At 39.3% G+C, this 17,684-nt stretch overlaps 1 protein-coding gene across 1 annotated transcript in view; it reads left to right on the forward strand.

Moving 5' to 3' along the window:
• LOC149806602 (uncharacterized) overlaps positions 1–15,015 on the forward strand; it is a 186,706-nt gene extending 171,691 nt beyond the window's left edge. The window contains exons 46-48 of the mRNA XM_089955423.1: positions 1,519–2,008; positions 6,499–6,605; positions 11,025–15,015. Of these exons, the coding sequence (XP_089811549.1) occupies positions 1,519–2,008; positions 6,499–6,605; positions 11,025–11,200 (773 nt within the window). The 3' untranslated portion in view covers positions 11,201–15,015. The remainder of the gene's footprint in view (positions 1–1,518; positions 2,009–6,498; positions 6,606–11,024) is intronic.
• The last annotated feature ends 2,669 nt before the right edge of the window (positions 15,016–17,684 follow it).

Consider the following 17,684-nt stretch of genomic DNA (forward strand, 5'->3'; position numbering starts at 1 on the left):
TTAATCATCTATTGATACCATGATTTCACTGTAATAGTAAAACTAATCAACCATGAGGAAATCTACGAATGCCAATTCAGGAATTACAAGTTAACTACAAACTAGCTTCTCATTAATAAAATGTATATGAGAACCAGAATTTTATTTCATCAAGTATTCATTTCACTTGTTTGTCTTTCTTTCTTTGATCTCATTTGTGAATGAGTATACTAACTGAAGGTAGTTTAATTATATTACATTCACAAAAGAATTATAACTATTTGATTGATCACTGAGAAGACCTGAGGCTACTAGCTCTTATGCAGGTTGGATTTGCATGCCTTATAACTTTTCTATTTATTCCACCATCTTTATTTGATGCAAAAGAGGTAATTAACATATTAATACAACAATACAACAAATACTTATGCAAATCGGGTATCAAAACACCATTGGCACTTGATTAGGCTCTCACAGGAACACTCACAGACATAGCTGTTGCGGTAGATTGATATATTTCATGTTTGAATACAACTAGACACATTGTATTTATGATCGTTAAACTTGAACTGAACTGCAAGATATAATACATGAATTTCACTTGATAAAAAAGCTTATTTATTTGGTATTTAATTATGAAACTGCTGTTTCAAGTAGGCATTAGTGACGTTTTCATTGATCAAAATTTCGAAGAATGTTGTTTGGAAAGAAATTGTAACAAAATACATGACATCTTATTAAAGGTTGATTATTTCATAACATTGATTCATTGGTGCCCTAAGATTCAGCCAATGTGGGCATGTGAGAAAGCTTGCCAGTAGCTTCTCGTGGGTCAGTGGTTCTTTCCGGGGTTTTCCGGGTTCTTCCTCCACCATTAATACTGGCCGCCATGTATAGCCTATCATGCTGAAAAATGGCGTTAAACCCCACAACAACAACAACATCATTGGTGCCCAACTACTGAGAGATTGTTAACATTATTTCAACTGGCTTCAACAATCCTGCACATGTATGCCAAAACACTGTGTATTACATTACTGTTTTATGTTGTGGTTGAGTAGTCTGGTTCCTTGATCCATATTTTCCTATAAACCATTTTTGATGATAAAAGGAGTGATATATTAAGGTTTTTTAGTTGCCAATTTTTATGGCGATTTTCTTCATTTTCAACAAAAAAATGTATCATTTGTTTTTCTTTTCTAGTAAAAAAATGGGATCCATGACTTACCCCGTGTTATAAGTAGGTTTGTTAATTATCAGGGCACAAGTTATCGAGGGAGTAGCGTATATATTATAATTTGTATTAGTGTTGCACCTTGGTTAAACTGTCAGGTGGACATTTTGTGATCAAGATATATGGATTTGTTAAATTTAGGGGGACATGTGCAGTTTGGGGTGCAGGAAAATCCCTGTACTGTTGCATACTTGTTTTGAAATGTAATAAATGGAATGTTACCAAACATATAAGGGCCCAAAATTGTGTCTTACTGAGTGTAATGTTACCAGTTTTTATGTTTATGAAGATATCCTTGCTTATAGTCATAGGTTATGATCCTAGAAGCCAGTCCCAGGAGCCTATAACTCCACAAATGACATCAGCACCATCTCAGTCTTTGATGATGGGTTCAACGACAAAAGACAAAACACCTGCAACAGTAGGTCAGGCAGCCATGATAGACAGTGGTAGCAGTGATGGTGGTAACAGCAGTCAGAGCAGGTTTGCAAGCTTTAGCAGTCAAGGAGGGATTGCGTATGTTGGTCATGATGGCAGTAGCAGTCAAAGTGGGACTGCTGGCATTTACAGTGGCAGTAATTGTCGAGTAGGGATTGTTGAGCACTTCCATATGTGCCTTTTGGAGGGAAAGAAGAAAGAACTAGAGAAAGAAGTAAAGTCTTTGAAATCTAAAATCCAGAAGCTGGAACTGGAGAAAAATGAAGCCAGAAAACCAGCAGACACTGAGAGTAACAAAAAACTGCAGGAACTTGAGCAAGAAAATGTGGGCCTACAATCTCAGCTAAGAAATGAAAGGTAACTAAAAATGTTTTTTTTTTAATGGGAACATCACTACATAAAGCTGGCATAGTGTTGTTCCCTTCTGATTCCTTTTAAGTTGGACATAGGATTAGAGTTAGGTTAATCCACTTTTTATTCTTTTTATTTCATATTCTTGTTCTTTCTCATGAACCTTGGATAGATTCCCTACAGGAAACCAGGCAAGAGATTTTTACCTGTTCATGTCAGAACTGGATAGTAGATCTGACAGTTCCTTATGGTGCCCAATACACTCCCTAACTCTTGGCATCCGTCCGTCTACGAGAGACGATGGCATAGCTCCAAAGTACGCTTTTGCTTATCCTTCCTTTTAGCTCTCTTTTCAGCTTGCTTTATTCTTCTCTTTTCCTCTGCGTTTTGAACTCCCTGCCTGACAGCTAGACGCCAGCTGGAACGGTTGTTTGCACAGCTCTCCCAGTCGTTGACATTGATATTTGCTGTCTTCATATCCTTCTTGCAAACATCTTTGTAGCGCAGATGTGGTCGTCCAGTTGGTCGTACACCTTCTGCTAACTCCCCATATAACAGGTCCTTGGGAATGCGACCTGGGTCCATTCTCTTGACATGGCCGAGCCAGCGAAGGCGCCTCTCGCTGAGTATGGAGAACATGCTGTTCATGTTGGCGCGTTCTAGAACCTCTGTGTTGGGTACTTTGTCCTGCCACTGGATGTGCAGAATGCGCCGCAGACATCTCAGGTGGAAGCTGTTGAGTTTCCTCTCGTGTCTTGCATAGGTGGTCCATGTTTCGCTGCTGTAGAGAAGTGAGCTGAGCACGCACGCTTGGTAAACATACAGTTTGGTCTTCTCTGTGAGGTTGGGGTTGTTCCAGACCCTCTGGTTAAGTCTGGCCATCACTGCTGCTGCCTTGGCAATCCTGCCGCCCACCTCAGAATCAATGGAGAGTGAGCTGGAGATGTTAGACCCGAGGTATGTGAAGTTCTCGACAACTTCCAAATTGTACCCATCGATGGAGACAGAGGGAGGGGAGTCTGTGTCCTGTGCCATGACATTTGTTTTCTTCAAACTGATGGTCAGTCCAAATTCCTTACATGCATGGGAGAGGCAGCATACCAGCTGCTGAAGTCCATCTTCCGTGTGTGATGTCAAGGCTGCATCGTCGGCAAAGAGCAATTCATGGATGAGTACCTCTGTGACTTTAGTCTTAGCACGGAGACGGGCGATGTTGAACAGCTTGCCGTCAGCCCTGGTATGGATGTACACTCCCTCGCTGCAGTCCTTGAATGCATACTGGAGAAGCATGGAGAAGAAGATGGCAAAGAGCGTCGGTGCAAGGACACAGCCTTGTTTGACTCCGCTAACGACTGGGAATGCTTCAGATGTTGCGCCATTGAAGCACACTGTGTTGTGCATGTTCTCGTGGAACGACATAATGACAGCAAGCAGACGTGGGGGGCAGCCGATCTTCTGCAGAAGTCTGAAGAGTCCACTCCGACTAACCATGTCAAACGCCTTCGTCAGGTCTATGAAGGCAACGTAGAGGGGCATCCGCTGCTCGCGACACTTCTCCTGCAGCTGATGTAGTGAGAAGATCATGTCTACAGTTGACCTGCCGGCTCGAAATCCACACAGGGATTCTGGGTAGACGCAGGAGGCTAGGATCTGCAAGCGTGCCAAGGCAACACGGGCGAAGGCCTTTCCGACGATGCTGAGGAGGAAGATGCCCCGATAGTTGTTGCAGTCGCTACGGTCTCCTTTGTTTTTGTACAAAGTGACGATGTTGGCATCACGCATGTCCTGTGGGATGTATCCCTGTTCCCAGCAAAGGCAGAGGAGTGTGTGTAGGGGCTGGAGCAGTGCTGGTTTTCCGCTCTTGAGGACTTCAGGCGGAATGCCGTCGCTTCCGGGAGCCTTCCCACAGGCAAGGCAATCGATGGCTTTTCCAAGCTCTTCCAGGGTGGGCTGTGTGTCTAGCTCCTCCACGACAGGCAGGTCTGGAATGGCGTCCAGGGCAGTTCCAGTGACATTGTTTTGGGTTGCGTATAGCTCGAGATAGTGCTCAACCCATCGCTGCAGTTGTTTCCCCTGGTCTGTGATGACTTCGCCCATCTTGGACTTGAGGGGGGCGGTCTTGTAGCTGGGGGGGCCTGTCGCTTGTTTGATACCCTCATACATTCCTCTTGTATCCGCAGTGTCAGCAGCTGTCTGTATACTGTTGCAAAGGTTCAGCCAGTAGGTGTTGGCACAGCGGCGGGCGGTCTTCTGGGCGTTATTCCTTGCAATCCTGAGGGCTTGTAGTGTTCTGGGGCTAGGTGCAGCCTTGTATGCCAGGAGGGCTTTCCTCTTTGCCTCAGTCACGGGCTCCATCTCCTCCCAGTTTGCCTCATACCAGTCAACATTCTTTCGCTCCCTCTTCCCGTAAGCTGTGATGGCTGAATTGTACACAGAGTCACGGATATGGGACCACTTGGAATCAATGGTGTCATCAGGTGTCACTTTGGTGAGGGCTTCCTTCAGTTTGCTGATGAACTGCTGTGTTTTCTCTGGGTTGCTTGCACTGCAGGTGTTGATACGTGGGTGACCCTTCTTCTTGGCGTGGTGCAGCTTCTTGGGTAATATTCGCACCTTGCTGGCCACGAGGGAATGGTCCGTGTCACAATCGGCACTGTGGTAGCTGCGGGTAAGGAGGACACTGGCCAGTTCTGCACGCCTGGTGATGACGAGGTCTAGCTGGTGCCAGTGGCGTGAATGTGGGTGTCTCCACGACACCTGGTGGATCTCCTTGCATTTGAAGAAAGTGTTTGTCACACATAGGCTGTGGGAGCAGCACATCTCCAGCAGTCGCTGACCATTCTCATTGATCTTGCCCCTTCCGTAAAAGCCGAGACAGGTGGACCAGGCCTCATGGTCAGCTCCCACTCTAGCATTGAAGTCTCCTAGTAAGTAAAGGCTTTCATTGTTGGGGATACTGGATACTGCCTGATCCAGAGCCTCATAAAACTTGTCTTTCTCCTCGTAGGTGGAGTAGAGGGTTGGAGCGTACACACTGAAGATGTTGACCGGGCCTAAGGATGTTGACATCTGGAGGGCAAGGATTCTCTCAGTACCTGATGATGGAGGTTCAATGAAGGCGATTAGCGTGTTCTTGATGGCAAAGCCTACACCATGCTGCCTAGGTTCATCCAAGGGCTTCCCCTGCCAAAAGAATGTGTAATTGGCTTCCCTGATGGTGCCGCTGTCAGCCAGTCGGGTCTCCTGGAGGCAGGCAATGTCGATGTTCAGTCGGGAGAGTTCTCTGTCAATGACGGCAGTCTTCCGTGCATCGTCGATCTGCTGTAGGTCAGTGGTCAATCCAGGACACATGGTCCTGATGTTCCAGGTTGCAAAACGAAGAGTTGGAGTCTTTATTTCTTCTTTTAGTCTTTCCTGGTGCAGAGTTTTGTGGCCCACTTGTCGAGATGGTTCTCTAAGCTCCACGCACCCAGTGAAGCAGGCAGTTCCTTATGGTGCCCAATACACTCCCTACCATGATGCCTGATTATATTGAAGGTCATGAAGCAATTGGGGCTAACATTTTCTTCCATTGTGGTATTGAGGCACTCAGTGTGATAATGCTATTGATATTGCATCAGTCAATGAAAACCTGCCACTTTACCTCCTAGGCCATTAATGTGGAGGGCCTTCTAGCTGGTGATATTCTCTTAACAACAGAATGGCTGAAAATTCTTGTGATGCAAGGCTCAAGAGCCAGGTGTCCAGGCAGGAATGAAACACCTTTGACAGTGGCTGTTTGAACAATATGGGTTGTGGAGGGATTTTCACAACAATGGTAATAAGTCTAAATATATTGATTTTTTAGTATTTCTTAAAACTTTTTTATTTCTTATTTCATTATTTTCATACATTATGTAAATATATGGTACAGTTGTAGCAATATTCTTTGCTAGAACAGCTTATAGAACAAAAGTCCAACATGTGACATGTGTACATGGACTAAAAATAACCAAGTTTACAAGCTTCAGCTGCACCCTGTTTAACTGGGGACAATGTGATTGGAAACATGCAGGGTAGTCAAAAATTTATTTTTCCCTGACAGGTTTTGAAACTGCCATAAAAGGCAGAACCGAAGTTGGATGAGCCAGTCATAAAGGTTGACTAACAGCTTTAGTATTAATTGTAAATTTATGTACAACACAATAGCCTTCATTGATAATACTGTCATTGGAATATTCTTGTTTTTATGGCCATGATTATATTCATGTAACTGTTAAAATATGGATGGGATATAGATGCAAGGTTACATATACAGCTGTACTTGCCTAGGTTGTACAATAAGAGCCATATTTCAGATCATTATTAGCTACCCCCTACAGCTTCTAACTTTTGCTTGTCAGAATTCTGCCACTCAAATTTGTATCACTATCCAAAATTTGCCTCAGTGCTGAGCTTGAAACATTTTTTTTCAAGATTTCACTGCATGAATAATATATAATTTGAATTTTTTACAGAGCTGAAATGCAGAAGCTGAAGGAAGATTTAAAGTCTGCATCTATCATGTGCTCCAATTGCTCCAGCAATGTAGGGTCCACATCAGTTAAAAAACATCCTTTGGAAGGTAAGTAAGGGGATAACAGATAGAATTTATGTATCAGCACTTGCATAATTCTTCAGTAAATATTAGAACTAGTGTTTTCTGGTGATAATACATTTGGAGTACACCCACTGCCTAATAAAATATATTACTCCCAGGCTTAATATAGCAATAGAAATTATCAGCTTGCCAAAGTTGAAGCCCAACAAGAGTGGTCTCACCTTTGGTATAAGGAATTTACCCTAAATCCAGTCAGTTTCTACTTATGTTTATGCTGGAAAGCATACTCTTTCTGAAAGCCTTACAAATAATAAAGCTACTTGTGCCTTTTCATCAACTGATTCTGTTGAGTTTTCTTACACCAGAGAAGTACACTCATGCTGTATATGTCTGTTCCTTGCTCTAACTTCATTGTAGATGAATATTTTCAACTTCATTTTCTTAAATTCATGATTTGAAAAGCTAGTCTGTGCTGTTTTAATTGTCTGCTTTAGGGTCTATAAAACCTTGGTTCAGCCTTGTCTATTAGTCAAGCACTTGTCTGTTTTTACATGTTGTAAAGTCACGCATGTAACTTGCAAATGCACTTACATTATCACTAGCATCTTCTTCACAGTTGGTTTGATGTGACATTTAACTAATTTCACCTGTTTATGCAATTGTTTTGCTGTCTATATTTACAGGTGTCAATACAATGAGCTGGATTAAGTGCATGAGGTATAAACATTTCAAACTGACTGATGACAGATGAATTCACCTGCATATCAATGGTATGAGGTGCAGTTTGTATCATGCATGTCATATGTGCTTGAGAATGTATGGACTACCATCATTGCCTAACTTCTTGCCTCTGTCGGCACTTTTGCCCTTGTCACAGGCAGTTCAGGTTTTCAAGAGAATACCATGAGTCAGAGCCCACAATACAACAACCAGTCTGTCTGGGCCAATAGTAGATATACAGTCAACATAGAGCTGCATCACATTGCTGGCCCTAGTTATTTATTTCTAGAATAGCTAGTACTGGACCTGGGCACCAGACCCTAGCTCACTGCAGACAACACTAACTCCATCACAATCTCATCCTACACCTTCAACACCTGGGACCAGATATGATGATCAATATTCCTGGAATATCCAGTCCTAGCTTCAGACTCTTAAAGTTCATGTCATCAAGCCATGACAGTTCCAGCACAAGCTCTGACACAGGGGACAAGGTAAGCATATAAACCATGTCTAGCACTGGAATCAGAAGCATTTCACACAACACAGCTCCAGATCTATGGAAGTATAGCTAACCAGCACCAAACAATTCCATTACCTGTGCCAACTACAGGATCTCCTGATGGAAATTGAGATGTGCTCATATGCCATCATGACTGGGTTGCCCATCTTCTAAAAGTGAGTTGGAGCTGCAGGAGTGCTTATTACACATTAATCTTTGGAGATGAAGAGCTTTTTGAGGAGAAGAAGTTTGTCAGATATCATGAAGCAGTTTTCTTTGAAGGTAAATGGGGTAAACTTCTCACAGAGCTTTAAAAAAAAGTCTTTCATTTTAGGGATCGGGGCACTCAAAGGGACAATGTTATTGACTCAGAACCGTCTCAGAAAACACACCACTTTCTGTCATAAGCTTTCAACGTTGAGGACCTTCATGCTCATGAGATTTTTTCCACAATTGTAGGTTTAAATACTTTTTGCAATAATATCCTGACAAGAGCCAGACATGAACAAGAAGATGATCCAGGCAAGGGTGGAACACCTGCAACCATTTGAAAAGATTTGGCTCGGCCAAAATCTTCATGGGCAGATCTGTCATTGACCCAGGACATCTCCCATGTGAGGGGAGCTATCAGAGTCATCTTGCATGTTGGACCCATCAGCTTCTGTATTATTTTTGACACCAAGATAATGAGTTAGCAAAGGCCCACAACCCCTCCAAACTGATTGACAGTGTCCACAGTCCCAAACTTCAGTGACCAGGGAAAGAGAGAAGAGAATTGGGCAATTGGTGATTCCATTTTGGTTCAAAAATAGCAATAATAAAAAAGAACATTGATGGAGGGTCCATTTCACATGAATGATTTGACCTTTTCTGGACAGTGTTGGCCAGAACAATCAGTCTGCTTACAATGTGCCTGATTTGTACATTGGTATGGAGTTGGTAATACCAATATAGAAACTGACAACCAGTGCACAGGTCAGGTGATTTGGTGACCCCCTGTTTGAGGAGGAAGGTCACCACTACAGAATTGTCCAACATAATTGAGACTGTTTTCCCAGAGTCATGTGTGTGTGTGATTTGGATTTTTAATGTAACTTTTTAAAAAAATTCAGTCATGTCGCTATGATAACTGCTTTGTGGCAGTTTATAGTGATGTCTAGCATCGGGGCATCATGCTGCAGACATATAGCATGATGTTCCACCCAGTCACATTATCCTGACACCAGGCCAAACAGTCCTAACACTAACCTCTTAATGCTGAGAGCTTAGTGAGGCAGCTGTTAGTACCATTTTTTAAGTCTTTGGTATGACATGGGTTGGGTTTGGACCTGTGACCTTCTGCATCCAAGGTGAACACTTTAACCACTGAGGCCACTGGAGCGGTCTCCCAGAGCCATTAACTTGAATCTTGCTTAAAGCTACTATAGTACAAAAATGTTTCCTGATAGCCTTGGTTTTGGCATGCCAATGAGTTTGTTACATGCCGTATCAGCTGATGTGAAATATCCTCAGTTGAGATCTGATGATTATGTGGTCATCATGACACTAACAGACTTTTATGGCCAAGAATAGGCTACTGCTGGTCAGCAATCAGAGAGCCACATGCTCCCTCTTTTCAGGAGCAGTGGTCATGCAAAAGCATGTCTGTGCTTACAAACACTACTTGAAGTGAATGGAGGCAAGTCAGTGCATACACAGACCACTAGATCTCTGGGTGAAGGCCTGGAAGCAGGATATCACCCCTCAAGCCCTATCTTTGTGGCTGAAGTGGGTTATATGCTTGACAAACTCTAAAACTGGAAACAATCAAGGTGACATGAAGATTTCAGTGAGTTTCTATTTTGAATATAATGTTTCATTCCATGACATTATAGATGCTGTTGATTGGCATGCCGAGTGAACCGTCTCTAGTTTTTATCTCACTGAGTTAGCTTTGCTGAGACAAATGTTTAATCAGGTGGGTTCTGTAGCAGCAGACCCAATTAAAGTCAACACATCCTCTTAACTTTGCAGGATTGGCCAGTAAAATTTTGTTGGTAAGAATTCAATAATCATCTTCTTAACCAGATCAAAGGGTCACAGACCGTGTGATAGGCTGTGTTGTTTTCAAGTCCAGAAAATGGGTTATCTTTTCCATAGGGAATCCAGCCTTTTTATTTGCTAAAAGGATATCTGCGGTAAAGGCGGGATGCCTTGCATTCCTTCTTCTTATTATGTATTCTCCTAAAGTTAATGTAAGTGGGTAACATATTCAAAGGAGAAAGCAAATTTTTCAGTAAATTATAATTCTTCTAGAATACTTACATTGCTTAAAAACCCTCCCAGACACCCCACTATGTGAACATCCTTATTAGTTTATTGTTCAGCTTAAAAGCTATCAATGTCTACTGACAGCAAGGGAATTTAATGGGCAAGAGTTATTGCTTGTTATGATATAGTCAGAAAAGATACATTTTCCTTTTTAGTAGGGCTGGATTTGATGGGTACCAGACATATTCATAATGTTGATGCACATGGATAAGTATTCTTGGAAAAACATAATTGTTTAAAAAATTTGCTTTCTCCATGCTGCTTCACATACATTAGGAGACCTGAGATGGGGCCTACTCTGTGGTAAGGGGATGTAACTCATTCCACCTTGTATCTTTTCTCCTTATGTATTGTGATCAGATTATGTATTTGAAGATGAATACAGTGTTTGGATTAAAAAATGTTTTACAGTAATACCTGATCATAATAAGCCCCCCTCCCCAAGGCCCTCATCATCCTATGAAGAGTGTGCACCTCCACTTCAGTAGTAACTAATGAAGTGTCTATTTGGCAGCAAGTTCTCTATGGAGACCACTCATGTCTGACTTCCACTTTGGCAAGCAGATGACTTTTTAGTATTTCTGTTGTTGGTAGGGTTGGATTTGTGAGGTAGTTGATATACTTCTAATGTATTATGATTGTGCTTAGTATTTTTGAGAAGAAAAAAAGTATTTTTCCTGAAAAAATTGATTTCACAAAACTGAGTCTCTTTGCAAAATGTAAACTGCAGAGAACACCAATAATATAAAATTGAGAGAGCTTTTGCTAATAAAAATATGTTAATTTCAAATGATGTTACCTAATCACCTCTTTATTATTATTATTTTGGCATTAGTGTAGCATGAATCAATTGATGGAAAAGTGTTATTACAGTCAACCCATAAGTCCTTGCAATCTGTCTTTGATTTCAGATTGTAATTTTACGACTTTGCCAAAACGAGTGGTTCCCAGCTTCAAGCTTCCCATGCTGAAGGATGACAGAGATAAGCTGACCTCAGAGGAGCGAGAGAGGTTGGTGGATGAAAGACGGAAACAGGAGCAAAGAGATATTGATAAACAGATGGATGCTCAGTGTAAACAGCAGTAACACCACTGATATTTGAATATTATGGGATTGTTCAAAGTTTGAAGTTAAAACAGTGATATTCAGGATCTTCATCCTGTTTTCAGAGATTGAGGCAGCAAAGTGGAACATCTCTTGCTTGTTTTTATTGAATTGAAGTGGACAATCAATAGTGTAGCTTAATACAGGATTCCCCCCCACCCCATACTTTGAGGGTGCACCACTACATATTTTGATCCCTACTCAGGGACTTATGTCCATATTTTGAACAATGGTCAAGCAATGACTTTTTTTTTTAAATTCAACAATTTTGATCCTTTGTGAGGGATAGAGGGACATATTTTGAACAATGGTCAAGATATGAATTTTACACAAATTCATGGCTTAAGTATGTCCTAAGCATAAAAAGTATTACATGCATAACATTGTTATCTGCAATATGGCAGTGTTATAATTTTGTATTTCCTGGCTTTTTCAATGCATTAAGCACATAAGTAGCTTTCATTCTTGTATCATTTTGGATCATCCAAATGGTAAACTGCTCACAGTAATATACTTTCTATGTTGATATGTTATCCAAAGATTCATTCCTGCAGTCAGAGTCATGACATGGCATTTTAAGGATTTTACCATAATTGGCCTTAAACTTTGTTTTGAATGCCCTTTTGGGATTACCTAAACTTAGTCTGTACTGTATAGCTAGGTTTGCGCTGATGTGTCAGTAAACCCTTTTGGAGACATGAACCATTTTGGATTACATAGAACTATTAAAATTTTGTAGGGACAAACTGGCATTCAAATTCTATTGACAAAATTCCAGAAAATCCAAATTTGTGCAGAAAAATTGCAAACAGTTTTTGATGAAGGAAGAAAACTATCTCATCGCCAGTACAATAGGCTGGTACCTGGAAATAACATTTCTTAATATATAAACTGATATGTAAATAGCAAAAACCAATCAACACAACTTCAAATAAGTAACAAGGGCAGTTGAGATGAGAGAAAGGGAAGATGCTCATAAGTCATGAGGAAAGTTAATATTTTAGGTGTTCAAGGTTCTGGAATTGAAAAATGGTTACATCATTTATTGTCATTGAATCTAAGTTGTTACTGAATGTTTGTAGTTGTATTATAAGAAGATGCAATATGATTGGATGAAAATCTGTTACTTTCAAAGAATGTGTTATCCATTCCGGATGGGCTACCCAGATTCCCCCAAAAATCAATGCTTGGATTCATAATAAGCAATGCTCATGGGTTGGTATCTCTGCCTTTTACATACATACATATGTATGTATGTAAATACATACATACATGCATGCATGCTTGATCCTAAGATCAAATTATGCTGCAAAATTAATTGCCTTAGCTTTGTAATGATTTATCCCAAGTATGAACACAGTCCTTCAAGAGGGGGTTAAGAAGATAGAGTTGTTGTTTTCGTGGAGTTTAAAACGCCATTTTTCAGCACACGATAGGCTATGCATGGCGGCCAGTATTAATGGTGGAAGAAGAACCCGGGAAAACCCCGGAAAGAACCACTGACCCAAGAGAAGCTACTGGCAAGCTTTCTCACATACCCACATTGGCCGAATCCTAGACTTGAACCCACGCAGACAGAGGTGAGATGGCAGTGATCCGTAATGGAGAGTGCTTTAGACCACTCGGCCACTCGGGGCCCCGTTAAGAAGAGTAGAAAGCAAATGAAAGAAACTTGAATTAAAGCCATAATGCAATATTTTACAAATAGAGAAGAAGCTGTCTTAAAAGAACACCTTTTTTTCGAAAAATCTTAGTCTCTCAAAAAAGGCAGTCTGTTATAACAGGTCATCAGCAATGGTACATTTTGGGTTAAAACCATGCATGTATGTACATACATTTGTAATGTATGTATGTATGAATGTATGCAGTATTCTCTTTCATACACTAGATAAATCATTACAAAACAGACCCAATTCATTCTATGGCATGCTCATTCATGCCTCTGACCTAGAGGCCAAGGCCAAAGCCATAGATAACCGAGCTAGTGTTTTTGGTTAAAGTTTTAATTTGGTTATATTTCCAAACTCCTGATGGGTTCTGTTTCATGCCTGGGATAAATATTATTATGTATTAAATAAGACTATTGATATTGCTAATAATTTGTTCAACCGTCTGACACAGGTGACAAGTTTGAAACTAGTGATTAAATAATGGGAATGACATTCAGCATGTGGCCTTTTTTTATTCTGAGAAAAAAATAGTTTTCATATATTTTTAAATTAACCTGAAAATAAATTTTTGTGTTTGGTGTTTTAATCTCTAAAGCGACTATAAACTTTATTAGATACAGCTACTAAAAAGCACTGAAATATTGAAGTTGCATGTCAAGCATGTTTGAATTTATAGCTTGTATATTAACTTGTCACAGAATCTATATTTAAAAAAGTACATGTACTTAGTACAAAAATACTAAATCTTTATATTCTTTGCAAGCATAATAAATATGCCTTGTATTCCTTGATAAATTTTTAGAGGAAGGAATGGTTACATTAAAACTTCATGCACATAGTGAGAAGTGAGCTAATGCCAAAGCCAAATGTATCAATATCCTTTTTTTTTAAATATAATTTTTTGTGTATATGTTATTGTATGTATATGAATAGTAAGTAAAAGTTGATGTTTATATGTACATATGCATATCTGTTAATACATCTATTTAATTATATATGTGCAGTTTTCATAAATTTATTCAAAGCTTTGATTTTTACAAACACATTGGTGACTGGATATAAAGATCACATTGAACAAAATATATCCTGTCAAATATTCACTATTAAATCTAACAGCAACAACATAGACTCTGATCTGCTATTACATAATGTACTTGCAGAACAGGGTTTCTGTTTTTTGTTTAACTGATCACTCTTAATAAACTGCATAGACCCAAATCTGCCAGTGCTTAATATGATGGCACTATGGACATATCTGGATCTATGCAGTTTTCAGTTGGATCTGATTTATAAGCAACTACATATAATATATAAACAAGTGTCTTTATATCAAGATCCATAAGAGTGAATGTAGCTAAATGATGAATGTTTAACTTACACAAGAGTCAAGACAGAAATACAAAATTCTCAGATTGCTCTGACTTTGCTTCCCTGTACCAGACTACCAAATTTCTAAGACATTGGTTCTCTTTAAGTATCATATCAGATTTTGGAGGTTTTGAGCTTAAACTCTAGTTTCATACTTGAAAAAGTTTTGACAATATGGGAGGTCTGCTGATATAGATGCATACAATAAACAGCATAGACTTGTTTAGTACACTGGCAGATGTGTGTGAACTGTCTGCTTGATGTCATACACAAAATAAACAGCATAGATTTGTTTAGTACACTGGCAGATGTGTGTGAACTGTCTGCTTGACGTCATGCACAAAATAAACAGCATAGACTTGTTTAGTACACAGGCAGATGTGTGTGAACTGTCTGCTTGAATATCGTAGACATTATGTAGTTCATCAGCAGATATGTTGTCAGCTGTTTGCTTGATGTCGTGCATAGAAGTAACAGAGCAGACTTTGTAGTTCACTGGTAGACATGTGTAAGCTGTACTCTCATATTATATATCTCCTCAACATTGCATTGTGTGCTATTTGAGCCTGTAACACCTGAAGATTATGTAGTAGCACTAATTTTCTCCATCCATTTATGTTATTAAGTAATTTTTGATTGCAGATTTTCTTAAAAGGATTGTTTGAGCTCATGCAGTGGTCATACAAGTTTGTGCATTTGTCGAGTCTTTCTTTATTTAATCTTTGTGACTTGTATTTTTCATAAATTGAAGATTTTTTAGTTTTGTTTTTATTTGTTTTCTTTAAATTCGCATACAAGTTTGTTCATCAGTTTCTCAGATCAGTTAATGCATTATTCTCTTGTTCTGGAAGGAACAAGAGCCCATTAGAGATGACATCCCCACAAAAACCCACATGATCCCCCACTTTTGTAAACACACCTACTGAAACTATTATGTGGTCCAGCACTCTCAATTTTCAGTTCCACAATGACCAATGGAACATGTCAGGCGGAAAGGGATAATAAACCTCTTAAAACGTTTTGATAGTACAGATGGATGAAATGGAATATTTAGATTCTTGGGTAAAAAAGCAGGAAGGGAACAGTTATGTTAGTGGACATCATGTGTTAACTTGAGTATGTTACATGGCAGGAAAGATGAAGAAATTGAATTTTGTTAAGGATTACATCAAGTTAAGAGATATCAAGAAGCCATTGAGCTCTGTATGGTTTGGTACTGAAGTTTGTGAAACTGTACTGGAGGTAATTAAAGTTCAAGTAAACTTTAAAAACTGTAAAGTTGAACACGATGTTTACTGTCCTTAATCACACATCCAAACTTTTCAATGCTTGTTTTCCATCCTGACAATAGCAGCACATGATATTTTGTTACACCATACTGAAAACAGGTCCAGCTTAAAAAACAAATTAACTGCCTTACTGAGAAGGCCTTGTTATGGTTGGCAGGTCTGCATCATTTGTTCATTAGTGGAAGTTTGTTACTGTTACTCTAATTAAACTACTTGGAGGATTGCCATGAAACTATATACACATATTCACCCTAAAGTAGTTGGTACTAAATGAAAATAGTGCTGCTCAGAAATTCAATATGGCTGCCACAGAAGCCATGTTGAAAATCTTGTTATTACAACACTTGGACAGATGATCATATCAGCATGTGATTTTCCCTACAAGATTTAATATGAAGTCTGGTTGGCTCTAATATCCAACATGATTGCCAAAACAGTAACTTTTTAACCATTCCAGCCATCTTGACAATCTTATCACTATTCTACCTAGATGAATGGTCCTATCAACATGGGGTTTATACCAAAAACTTTTTTATGGTGTCCTAACTGAACTTGATGCTGATTTAATATCTAGTATGGCCATCACAATAGCCATGTTAAAATGTTTTTATCACTACTCCTTCTAAATGACAATTCATGTTGATGATGGGGTTTTCACTCAAAGACTGCATATGATGGTTAGTTGGTCCTAAATAAAAAATAATGCTGATCTGATCTTCAATATTGTGGCCATTTTTAAGACCTTCTCATCACTACTCTTCCTAGATGGATGGTTTTATTGACATCTATTTTTCATCAAAGATTTAAATGATGTTTTGATGGCCTCAAAAGAAAATACTATCAAACTGACATCAAATTTGGCTGCGTGGCAGCCATCTTGAAAATCTTATTCCTACTTCATAGAAATGGAAGGTCTTCTCGTCATGGAATTATCAACAGAAGTATTTTTTATGGCTAGTTGGTCCTTAATGAAAACGGTGCTGATCTGATCTTAAATACTGCTCCCATTGCAATGTCTTGAAAAGCTTATTCCTACTCCTTCTGAATGGATGGCCATATCAGCCTGGGGTACGATTGTTATGCTCAGAAAATTAAGTTGTTTCTTGACAAAGAGGTATAATGATGAATATATCCTACCTCTATTACATATATGGAGGCACAGCTTCAGTGCCCTAGTGGTTAGGTCATCTGCCTCAGATGCTGGAGGTTGCAGGTTTGAACCCTGGCTGAGTCATACCAAAGACTCACTAAACTCTCAGCATTAAGAGACTAGTGTTATGACGGTCTTCCTGGTGTCAGGATTATGTGACTGGGTGGGACATCATGCTACATGTCTGCCACATAATGCCTCAGTGCTAGATAAAATTATAAACTTCACACTGCAGACAACGTTTTGATATGACTGAAAAAGTTACATTAAAAATCCAAATCACACACACACACACACACTTGGAGGTAGGAGGCTAAGAAGACCTGTACATCCCAAATGGAGACAGAATGATTTGTTGAAGCTTTCATGTATAGAATATTCATATGTACCATGTACTAAGGTTCAAAAATATATCTTGAATGGTTTTGAAGGCATGCTTTGGAAACCAATGTGTGAAGGCTGCTTATATGAACAAATGGATGCGAATGATAACAATATTGAATCTGAATTGTGAATTGTGAAGGCACATCTGTGTACCAAGCTTCAGAGAGACACTTTGAATGGTTTGGAATTATGCTTCAGATATGAAAGCACGTATACAAGCAATTGGTGGATGGACAGACAGAAAAACATAAAATAAACAAATACATGTATACATACCAAGTTCCAAGGAGATAATTTAAATGGTTTAGGAGTTTTGCCATAAAAAAAACAACAAAAGTATGAGTTTTTGGTGGATGTATAAACAGAAAAATAAACAGAAACATAAGTTAATGAAATTGAAGAATTGTGAAAAGCAAAAGGCACATCTGGCTCCAGTTTCATTAAATTTCCCCAAATCCTTTCTCATATTATGGTCTGGCATCAGCATGAGATCTTTGTCAGTGGTAGTTGTAATAAAGAGATAACAGAATAACTCATTACTCTTAAATAAGACTGGAATTTCTGTCAGGTAGTTGTAATAAAGAAATAAAAATTGCATACCTGTT

Source organism: Sinohyriopsis cumingii, chromosome 1 (genome assembly GCF_028554795.1).
Source record: "Sinohyriopsis cumingii isolate HCF-2022 chromosome 1, ASM2855479v2, whole genome shotgun sequence".
Taxonomy (NCBI): Eukaryota; Metazoa; Mollusca; class Bivalvia; order Unionida; family Unionidae; genus Sinohyriopsis; species Sinohyriopsis cumingii.